Below are 12,108 nucleotides of genomic sequence, written 5' to 3'. Positions count from 1 at the left end.
GAAATGAAGTTCCTTGGGTCATGTCTCCAAAACACAAAGGAGAGACAAAATAAGGAATGAAAGTATTCGGCAACAACTTGGATTGGACAGGAGCCTGTTGGAAACCTTAGAATTAAGCAGATTATGATGGTATGGATATATGAGAAGGATGACTCCAATTAGGACCCTATGAAAGGAATGTTGTCGGTAAGAGGCCGTGAGGGAGGCCTTGTGATAGTTGGGAAAAGCAAATTTTCAAAGACCTTGCCAAATGTGATGTAAATTGGCAGCAAAATGTAGAACACCAGCTGTGGATGGACAGGATGAACTGGAAGAGGCTCGTAAACACCCGCACCCGGCTTGCTGGAGTGGAAAACCGATGATGATGATGATGATGATGATGATGATGATGATGATGATAACGACCAGGTCAGAAATCAGGCTTTTTTCATTTTGATAATCCTATTTATCTATGTCCCTTTCTTGTTTAATTTGTGTATGATGATTTTGCCAAGATACTAAAATTGTAGGACTTTATTTGAGCCGCTAAGAGCCAAAGTGGTATAAGTCAGAAAACGTTAGTTTTTGAGATATACCACTCAGTGTACTCACAATACATGGAACCTTGTTGTGGAGAAGTAGTCGTCGGCCGCTGCTCATTTCCGAGAAAAGTTTTTTCCTGCAATTCTTAGCTCTGTGGAGGTCGCTGATGACTGATTAAGCCAATATTCGCACGAAACATGCGGCCACACAAGTCACATCTAAAGGTGGGTGGAGGATGCAGTTGGATCTGACGTGGTTTCCGCATTTCATGGGTTTCGGTTTCTTGTCTGTGGTGTGCCTGCTCAAACAGTGAGACACCATCTGCAGTAGCTTTGCGCCAAAGAACACGGTTTTGTGCAGTTGTTAGCATTTATGTTGGTGCTATTCATAGTCTTCTTAAGATGGACTTGGTAATGTTTCAAACAAGCACCTTGAGGCCTTTTGCTATGACCAATCTCACCTTAGAGAAACTGTTTAGGCAATCTGCTATCATTCATACGTTGGATGTGACCAACCCATCTAAGCCGATGAGAGATGATGAAGGCTTCTATGCTGTTCATATGCACCTTGTCATGAACAGCCACACTGCTTGTTCATGATGGATCTAAGTTTCTGCCGATGGAAGTGTTCCAGTTTCTTCATGTCACAACGGAAAAGTGTCCAGGTTTTACATCCATAGAGTAATGTTATTATGACTACAGCTCGGTACACCATTAGTATGGTATATACTTTGATATCCTTATTCAAGAAAACTTGGTGTGAGAGGCGGCCATAAGCTGCATGGGCAGAGCGTATTCCATCTTCCACATCCTTTTCTGAGTTGCAGCGTGTAGTTAGAATACTACTAAGGTAGGTGAATTTGTCTACCTGGTCAAGAGGTGTTCCTGCTATGGTGGCTATGGTGGCATTTAGTTCTGGGATGGTACCACATGGTTCTGGCTGTGCAAGTACTTTAGTCTCATGGGTGCTGATGGTCAGACCAAATCGCCCATAAGATTCCTTAAAACAGTTGATACCGAGCTCAATAGCTGCAGTCGCTTAATTGCGGCCTGTATCCAGTAATCGGGAGATAGTGGGTTCGAACCCCACTGTCGGCAGCCCTGAAGATGGTTTTCCATGGTTTCCCATTTTCACGCCAGGTAAATGCTGGGGCTGTACCTTAATTAAGGCCATGGCCGCTTCCTTCCCATTCCCAGTCCTTTCCTGTCCCATCATCGCCATAAGACCTATCTGTGTCGATGCAACGTAAAGCAACTTGTAAAAAAAAAAAAAAAAAAAAAAAAAAAAAAAAAAAAAAAAAAAAAAAGTTGATGGATGTTTGAAGCTCCTCAGATGTATGGGCAGGTGTTGCATTGTCATCAGCATATTCAAGCTTGCATTCTTCATTCAATCATGCGTGTTTCTTCCTGGGATTTATTGGAGCTGACTCAACTGCTACCGACAGATCCTTCCATCCTCCTATTTTCTGTAATAGGCCTACTCCATATTTTTGTTAATGTAGTTGGGTCAAATTTTCACCTATTTTTATTTGGAGGGTTTTTCTTTACCACTGCAGTTAATTTTAATAATAATGTTATTGGCTTTATATCCCAATAACTACTTTATGGTTTTTGGAGATGCTGAGGTGCCAGAATTTAGTCCTGCAGGAGTTATTTTACGTGCCAGTAAATCTACTGACACGCGGCTGATGTATGATGTATCTGAGCACCTTCAAATACCACCGGACTGAGTCAGGATCGAACCTACCAAGCTGAGGTTTTCCGTGGTTTCCCATTTTCACACTAGGCAAATGCTGGGGCTGTACCTTAATTAAGTGCGTCAACCGTCTGAGCCACTCAGTCCAGCTAGGTTAATTTTATTTTGATCTTTACAACGTAGTGGTCTGACCACAAGTCTACTACCCATAGGACTCTGAGAATGAGAATTTCTCAATGGAAATGTATCCATGTAGAAGTGGTCTAGCTGACATTCGCCTTTTCAAGTCACCGAGTTGTTTACTTTCACATAAATAGACGTCATTTCCTCTTGGCTGAATGGTCAGCATTGAGGCCTTCGGTAGAGAATTTAAAAAGTGATAATGAAGAATGAATATGAGCAATAGTGGTTACATCCTCTCACATAGGGTTGGCATCAGAAAGGTTATCCGGCCATAAAAGAGAGCCAAATCCACATGTGCAGCACAGTTTGCACCCGCAATCCCACAGATGTGGGGAAAGTTGTGGAAGAAGAGGAGGAAGAATAGGCATCATTTAATATTAATTTATACATCCCAGCCTGAAAAAGTAATTAGTTTATTCATGAAAATCTACATAATATACCGTATTTCTAACAGGGAATTTGTGAACAGAAGATAAGAGGGCAAACTCAAACATCAATTAGAAATACGTTTTTGATATCTACAGTACAGAGAAAATGAATTTCAAAGCATAGTGAATATCTAATTTCCAACACTGTATGCAAACATATTAAGACTTTTAAAATGTTACATAGTTTTCTTATAGAAGTTATTTTAAAGGTAGGCCTACCAAAAGCTGTTTCAAATAAATGGACTGTATTATCATTATTATTATTATTATTATTATTATTATTATATAAATTATATTATTATATTATATAAATATAAATAATAATAATAATAATAATAATAATAATAATAATAATAATAATAATAATAATAATAATGCAAGAATTTAGCACAGCAAATTATTTTTCAGTTGTAATTTTTAATTTAAGAAGGGCCCTGTAGTCAATTTTTGGGTCATATTTACTTATTTTTGGGTAATATTTTGAAATTTTTAAGGTTACATTTGCTTGATTATTTGGATGATTTTGAGGTCTTCAACATCTGAGCTTGGTCATGTCTTCAACATCTGAGCTTGGTCATGTCTCATCACACCTGGCTTGCTCAAGTAATGAACCGATGATGATGATGATGATGATGATGAGTTCTTGCACATTCTGGCAAATCTACCAACACAAGGCTGGCAAATTTGAGTACTTTCAAACACCACTGGACTGAATCAGGATCGAATCCAACAACTAAGGGTCAGAAGGCTAATGCTCTAAAGTCTGAACCACTCAGCCCGTCACTTGCTTGTAGGTTTGCAAGACTGTTGGTACCATGGTCATAGCCACAGTGAATTCCAATTTTACATGGAATATGAACCCCAGAGACATTATTTTCCACTTCAAACGTTTCATAAACATTCCCCAGAGTTCGAATTAACACTGCTCTGGTGAGCAGCAGTCCCAATGTCGCTCAATTATCACAACTGAAGCCCACTAGAAGCTGTCATGTAGCAACAATATGAACCGTGCACAGCTTATTACTAAGTCATTGCAATGCTGTGTTTCACTTCTCTGTAGATGTATCATTGAGATAGGGTTTTAAAATGAAGTATAGAACAAATTATTTTCACGTGTTGTAGCATTTTAAAACCCGGTCTAGAAAGCCAAGAATAACGGCCAAGAGGATTCATCGTGCTGACCACACGACACCTCATAATCTGCGGGCCTTCGGGCTGAGCAGCGGTCGCTTGGTAAGCCAAGGCCCTTCAAGGGCTGTAATGCCATGGGGTTTGGTTTGGCTTTTTAGCATTTTAAAAAGAAATCAGCTGTTCAATAGGGTATTGTAGAAAATTTTGGGCACAATTTTACCTGGATTTGTTTCACCTTAATAGGGGTACAGTTCCTAGAATAGTCATTCAGTTCAAAATTACATGATCATTATTAGACAAGGTATGGTACGGACATATGTGGTGGCGATGTTGATGAGTGTTTGAAGAGGCCTAACATCTAGGTCATCGGCCCCTAACGGTACAAGATGGATATATGTGATGCAGATATGCTACCAGATTACCGAAACATATGCATGATTTAAAACTTAGAGACAAAAGACAAAGAGGACGGCAAAGACTATGGTACAAGGACAGGGTGAAAATGACATTGAACAGCGAGGACATACTTCGGAAAGCATCAAAGAGGGTGGAGGCGTTCGGAGACCGGAACTGATAGAGAAGACTCAATCGCCGACCCATCGCTTAAGATCAAATGATGTGAGATATGATGATATTAGACAAGGTAATAAATATAATTATAAAAGAAAAAGGTCACATTTTAATAAAGAAAACTTTAACAGTATTGATGCTTGATCAATTTTACACGGAACTTTTTTCACTGGTCATTCACACATGGGCAAGTGTTGGCTGCTCACCGAATAAAGCCGCAAAACGAAAGGACTGTTGTGTGCACATTTTTGAAAGTGAGAGTCTAGGGTTCAGCACTATATGATTAAAAAGCAAAAACGAGAGAGAAAAAAAAGGAAATAAGAAGCTTTTAAAGTAGGATGTAACAGAAGAATGTTAAAGGTGGTGGAGGTGTTTGTTTTAAGGGGGAAAACAATGGCATTATCAACCTATGGAAGAATACTGAAGAGAAAATGATTAAATCACATCACAAATAGTTGCCAAGAAGATGGCATTCCGACAAAGGATGATCAGCCGGAGAGGGAGGTTGGTAAGTATCGTATAGGTCTTAAAAATACCCATGAAATGCTTGTTTAGACTCAGAAGGAAAGTGTGTGGGGAGGTCAAAGTTTGGTATGACTTTATGTCTTCTTATGTATAAAAGTGATATGAGTAAAGAACTAGAATCACACATAAGGCTGTCTGCAGATGATGTTATATAGGTATAATACAGAGTAATGAATACTGTTGTGAAATGGACAGCAGACAATAGTATGATGGTTAATAGGATGAAAAGTCAGGTTGTTTAACCAAGAGGAAAAGTCCTCTCAGTTTTAATTACCGTGTTGAGGGGGGTAGTACTTCATGATGATCACTGTAAATACCTGGTCATTAAATTAATCCACAGCCTGTTTCCAGTCTTTCAACCGGGTCAGGAATGGAATGAATGATCTAGCGGCGAGGATAGGAATTGTGCTGGCTGCCGAAGCCTGTCGCACTCCTCGGAGGCAATGATTAATGAATTACATATGCAATGAAATGATATTGGAGTGTGTTGCTGGAATGAAAAATGAAAGGGAAAACTGGAGTATCTGGAGAAAAACCCGCCTCCACTTTGTCCAGCACAAATCTCACATAGAGTGACCTGTTTGAACCACGGAACCCAGTAATGATAGGCCGGCGCACTGCCACCTGAGCCATGGAGGCTTCGGTCATTACATTAATGAGATTGTAAATGAAGGTAACAGATCTTTTGATTTATGATTATGAGGGTACTTACGGGTTGTAGTAAGGATGTAAAGGAGAGAGCATATAAACCTCTGCTAAGACCCCAATTAGAGTATGGTTCTAGTGTATGGGAACCATACCAGGATTACTTGATATGAGAACTGGAAAAGATCCAAAGGAAAGCAGCACAATTTGTTCTGGGTGATTTCTGACAAAACAGCAGTGTAAGAAAAATATTGGAAACATTGGGCTGGGAAGTCTTGGCAATAAGGGGACTAGCTACTCGACTAAGAGGTATGTTCCAAGGTGTCAGTGGAGACGGCATGGAATGACATTAGTAGATTAATAAGACTGAGAGGAACTTTTAAAGGTAGGAAAGATCAAGATGAAACTGAAGAGGGCAAATTGGGGCTAATATTAATTTAAAAGATGAGGAATTAGGGACTGGAATAGTTTATCAAGGAAAATGTTTGATAAATTCCAAGGTTTTTAATATCATTTAAGAAAAGACTAGGTAAACAATTGATAGGGATTCTGACACCTGGGTGATGGCCCTAAATGTAGATCATGATAATCGACTGAAGTGGATTAGAGTAGAAGTAGGTTGTAATGGTAATGAAGGGTGTTCATAAAGGCAGCACACTAAAAATTACTGATTTCTTTTTCCTTAATCGCAAAAACATCTAATGATTATACACATAGTTACTAAACATACCTTTAGGAGATGTAAAATACATTTTAAACTTTGACGAAAATATTCTGGAAGTGTTAAGAATAATGAATGCACAAACACAACACAACCTTGTTTCCCGCACATTGCTTTCCAGCAGTTCCAATTCACAAGAGATGTTGGAAATGACCACCATTTTCTTGCATGCATAATTCTGCATACCTACGTGTTTTACAACACTTTCTCAAAATTGATGGAGTTATTTCTGCAATACATTTAGGAATTGCTTGTTTGAATTCACATAATGAATGTGAATTTTCTTTGTACACTATTTCTTTAAATAACCCCCACAAAAATATCTAAAGAGGTCAACTTGGGTGAACACCAGTTGGGGGAGTGGGCACAAATTTCTCGCAAGAGACGTAAATCCAATAACATTAATTATTAAATTTCTTGACATCATTCGATGACAAATAAAATCAAACAATATTTTCATGGTCTCGTTAGCAGTATGACAAGCGGTGCCATCTTGCTGGAAACGGCAGTAACGCTTATCCTGTTGCAATAAAGCCACAGACTGTTGCACAATATCTCTGTATACAGTGCAATCAACTGTCATTTCAAAGATGCTTCTTCGCAATGTGACACACTAGTCATAAATTTTTTTCTGAATGAACCGGTACTTCATGCAAGGCATGCACAATTTTAATTGTCTAAATTCTGGTGATCGGAGTTAATGTAGCTACTTAAGATGGAACCATTCTTCATTTGCAAAAGAAGGTACTGTTCAGAATGGCTACAATGTTGCATGAGAACTTATCAGTGACATTTCTCTAAATCTGGCGGCATTCTTTTGATATGAGTATATTGTAGCTTGGCCACCTTGAGTACTTTATCTGTGGACTCACTCAATGCTCCTAGCTGTTGTGACAAATATCTTATAGATTTCTGTAGAGATCTTGCAATATGATGCTGAATGATCTCTGATTTACTTAGGGCCTGTACTACGACTGTCAGATAAACAGCCAGATTTGTAGGCTGCAGTTTTGCAAACTAGAAGTTAAATATTTTCTTGCGTACTACTAACGGATTTTAACTATGGTACTGTTGTAATACCAATATAAATGGTCCGTTATTGGACATTCGGGACAAATATTTCAGGTTCCCTATGGGAATCAACATCTGTATGGTACTGTTAGGCAGAAGTTGTAGTAACATTTTTGAGTTGGCAATAAGGTTACTGAAAATGTAGTGAAATTTAGTGTGGTGGTATACCTGTTCCCTGGTGCTTTCATTTGTTTAGTGCTATTCCCTTTGAAATTGTATTACTAGAGTCCAATTAGACTCTTATTAGGCTACAATATGGAAGTTCAGGTCAAGGAAAGAATTAGGACTGAAATCTACACATACGAAGAAATGTTGAAATGAGTTAAATATGTAACAAAACTCATAAATTTTTCTAGAAAATAAAAAGATGAAAATGTTACCTGGACACAAGCGTAAGGTTCAGGTTATGTATGTTTTCAAATAATTCCTTACCACATGATATAATTTTGTTCTCTGTGTAATACTAATTATGAGGATGCACATTACGGCGAAAGTAAAGCTTATACTTTGTAATAAATAAAAATTCTGTGATAGCTGGACATGAAGCGTGATATATTTTGTAAATATATACATAGATTATATTATAACAATTTATTTTTCGTATAGCATCATGTAGATGTAGATTCATCACGATGTGCAGGCATCTTGATTCTTAAGGCAGTGTCCCCAATAGGAGCAAAGTCCCAGATAACTGACTCTCCAACTTCGGCATAGATAAACTAGAGAATATTCTCCCAGGCTGCACATAAACGAAAGTCGTAGTATGCGTTTTCAACCAAACTTCCAGATAAATTTGCAAACTGCTACATAAATGTAAACCACACTTTTATCTGTCACAGAACAGGCCCTTAGGTCTCCCACTTCCTTGTCTATCATCCATGGAGCCCATGTTGCAAAACCAGTGTACAAGATCATACAAGGCAGTTTTACATGGTGGGGTTCATAAGGAAATTGAAGCCTCAATTTTTCCTCACATCTTTCATAACATTTGTACTCAAAATACCCATCAAACAACACAATATATTGTGTGCATGAAAAAGGCATTGCTGTCTGCTTGAACTTGCACATCTCACTCTGCACAGAATAGCAACTGCATTGTTATGACAACTCCACAGGCTGTTCTAGTAAGTCTGAGAATGTTCCACAATCAAGCTTATCAACTAACTCCATTAGGTACATGAGCTTTGAAACAAGTAAGAGACCACCCACTCCATGAATGCTGAGTATAAGAACATGCCAATCTCACAATTAGCTTAGGGCTAATTATTCAAATTAAAACACAATTGAAACCTAAAACAGTTTAGATCAGAAGTTTCTGAGAAAAGTTTATCCCTAAAGAAACTGTTCCCTACCTTGACTTGACTTATTTCCTGTATCTCCTAAGTGGAGCATAGGGCATCAACGAACTTCCGCCACCGGACTCTGTTCTGCGCTATCGTCCTGATCTCTGTCCAGGTCTTTCCTCCTTTCTCCATCCCTTCTGCTATTACACTACTCCTCCTCCATGTGTTTCTTGGTCTGCCTCTTCTCCTGCTACCTTGTGGGTTCCATTGCAGGGCTTGTCTTGCTATGTTGTCTTTACCTCGCCGTAATGTATGCCCGATCCACTTCCATTTCCTACGACGCATCTCAATATCAATGGGTGTTTGATGAGTTTTTTTCCATAGTTCTTCATTGGAGATTACTTGTGGCCACCATATCCTCAGGATATTCCTCAAACTTCTGTTCACAAATGTTTGAAGTCTGCTAATCAGTTGTTTGTTAGTCTTCCATGTTTCACACCCATAGAGCAGTACTGACTTGACATTTGTATTGAAGATGCGTAGTTTGGTATAGGTGTTAAGTTCCTTAGATTTCCAGATTGGTCTCAGCATTGCAAATGCTCCTTTAGCCTTATTTATTCTATTTCCTATATCCTCTATAGTTCCTCCCTCAGGGGTGACTATACTTCCCAGGTAGCAGAACTGGTTGACTTGTTCGATCTCTTGGTTTCCTAAAAATAATAGTGCCTTGTTTCGGTTATTATAACGCATCTCCTTGGTTTTCTTTCCATTTATCTTCAATCCCACCTCTGATGCTTCGGTTTTTAAATCATTCAGCTTTGCTTCCATATCCTTAAAACTGTTGGCTAACAAACACAAGTCATCCGCAAAGTCCAAGTCCTCCAACCTGCCTGTCAGTCCCCATTGAATTCCTCTTCGGTGATTCATTGCCGTTCCCTACCAGTCCTCTTAAAGAAATGAAACAGTTTTGAAACTAAGAATCTGAACCATAATTATTACTGTTTAAAATAATGTTGTATGAATAGTAAAGACTAAAACCTGATGCAAACTCCTGATGTATGGATCTTCCACAGCAACTTCAGTAATTTCATCATCCAGAAACCTTCCAAGGAGAGATTTATAACTGTGACCAGTTGAGTTGTTTTCTATTAAGATCTGCTCATGGTATTTTCCAGCCTCTTTCTGTTCCTCAATTAACTTTTTCAGAGCTTCACCTCGACACATGTAACTCTCAATCTTTGACCGTACATATTTCTTCTTCTCAACATCTGTGATACCTGGAAAAAAGAACACATCTTACTAAGATGATAACTGCATCAATGTCATGTATTTGCTAGCACAGGGGTTTTCGAAGGTTTTGTTGCCCAAATCTCAATGCACCTCCCCTGTAAAAAGAGAAATGCAGTATAGTGTACTGTTCAATGTTGTATATCTCAGATAATTGTACAAAAACATAGTATTTTCACACCTCTACTTATTCCTTGTACCCTAATGAATATATCTAATAGTATTTCACAGCGCCTACAAGTAAATTCCTATTAATAACCTTGACCATGGTGGTTGATATTGGATCCGTATTGACTTAACAACAGCAAATATGTTTGTAGAGGTCCGCCTAGTCAATACTATTTATTTATTTACTTTTCACCTTAACATATAGTACATGTTTCGAGAATATTTATGCATTCTCTTCCTCAGCTAGTGGATTAAAATTCCGTATACAATAAGACCTGATAAAATAGGGGGGGCCCCCATTAAAAATTAAAAACTGTGACCATTACAATACAACATTTAAAAATGTTGGATGGTAAAAACATGGAATTAAATCCCATCTTGTCACGTACAAATAAAAACACAATATAGTAATGTCTGGTTAAATATTGAGTACAGCGTCTTATGGTGATATGAGTTCACAGTATCCTTGATGTTGCAATGCTATCTTGCGAAGTTCAAATAAAGTTGAGTTAAGAATGGATGAAATTGCATTAAAATTTAAAGTCCTACCGATATCCACCATTAATAGGTGTTAAAATAATGTCTATTTAAATTAAAATATTGAACACAGCGTCGTACAGTGATGTGAGTTTACAGCTGTTGTTTACAGCCAATGTTCTGGAGAAAGGCTATAGTCATAGCTGTCCGCAAGCCAGGCAAAGATGAAAATGATCCCAAAAACTATTGCCACCTATGCCATCTTTATAAAGTACTGGAGAGACTTATTCTCAACTGACTGATAAACTAATACTCCCTACTCATACCACAACAGGCTGGATTCAGATTAGGGAAGAGCTGCACATCACAAATGTTTGACTCAACACATCGAAGATCATTTCAAAAGAAAACAAATTACAGGAGCTATTTTCACAGATCTGTCGGAAACTTATGAAATAGTAAATCATAAATTTCTGCTGCCGAAACTCTACAACTTCACGAAGAACTATCGGCTTACCTGCATGATCAGAAATGTCCTACAAAATACACAATTCTTTATTGAATTCCTGGGAAAATGTAGATGGAGAAGAATGGCCTACCTTACGGAAGCGTGCTTGCACCTTCACTGTTCACCATCTATACTAATGACCAGCCACTTCCCAAAGGAATGCAGATTTTCATCTATGCAGATAATTGTGCTCTCACTGCCCAAGACAACTGCTTTGAAATAGTTCAACAGAAGCTGACCAATGGCCTGAAAGAACTCAATGCATACTACAGGAAAAAGCAGCTGAAATCAAACTCCTACGAAAAACAGACCAGTGTTGTTTTTAAGGAATATGCAGGCTGCTAGAACTCTCCAGATTATGTAGGAAGCAATACCCTAGAACTGCAATTCTCCCAAATATCTAGGGGTCACTTTGGATTGTGCTCTCACCTACAAGAAACACTGTTCAAACACCGAGCAGAACGTGGCAGCCAAGAACAATGTTGTTCGGAAGCTCAATAGGACCAACATGGGGAGCATATCCATGTACAATGAGAACTTCTTCACTCACACTGTATTATTCTACAGTTGAGTATGCATGCCCAGTTTGGAACAATTCTAGCTTTGCCCAAATGGCTGATGTAGCACTCAATGAGACCTGTGCATCATCGCAGGATATCCATGGCCAACACCTCTGTAGAAGCTATATTACCTTGTTGGGATTGCAGCCCCTGCCATTCCACAAGAGAAGACGACGAAAGGTGAGATGAAGAAAGCAATGACTTCTGTATGGTTATCAGCCGGCATGACCGAGAATAAAATCAAGGAAAATTTTCCTCAGGTCAACAGACACTCTAACAGGGACTGGTCATCAGGTCCAAACTGATAAGTGGCATGCAAAGTACAAGAATGGAA

At 38.6% G+C, this 12,108-nt stretch overlaps 1 protein-coding gene across 3 annotated transcripts in view; it reads right to left on the bottom strand.

The window, feature by feature from the left end:
- The window catches only part of LOC136866065 (MIT domain-containing protein 1), a 38,049-nt gene that overhangs the window by 19,097 nt on the left and 6,844 nt on the right, over positions 1–12,108 (bottom strand). For all 3 annotated transcript variants that reach the window (XR_010859486.2, XM_067142705.2, XM_067142706.2), the window contains exon 3: positions 9,813–10,051. Coding sequence is in view for 2 of the 3 variants with exons in the window: in XM_067142705.2 (XP_066998806.1) it covers positions 9,813–10,051 (239 nt within the window). In the remaining variant the exon portion in view is untranslated. The remainder of the gene's footprint in view (positions 1–9,812; positions 10,052–12,108) is intronic.

This window comes from Anabrus simplex, chromosome 3, assembly GCF_040414725.1.
Source record: "Anabrus simplex isolate iqAnaSimp1 chromosome 3, ASM4041472v1, whole genome shotgun sequence".
NCBI classification, from domain to species: domain Eukaryota; kingdom Metazoa; phylum Arthropoda; class Insecta; order Orthoptera; family Tettigoniidae; genus Anabrus; species Anabrus simplex.
The sequence above is the reverse complement of the archived record's forward strand: the minus strand, read 5'-3'. Positions and strand labels throughout refer to the sequence as shown.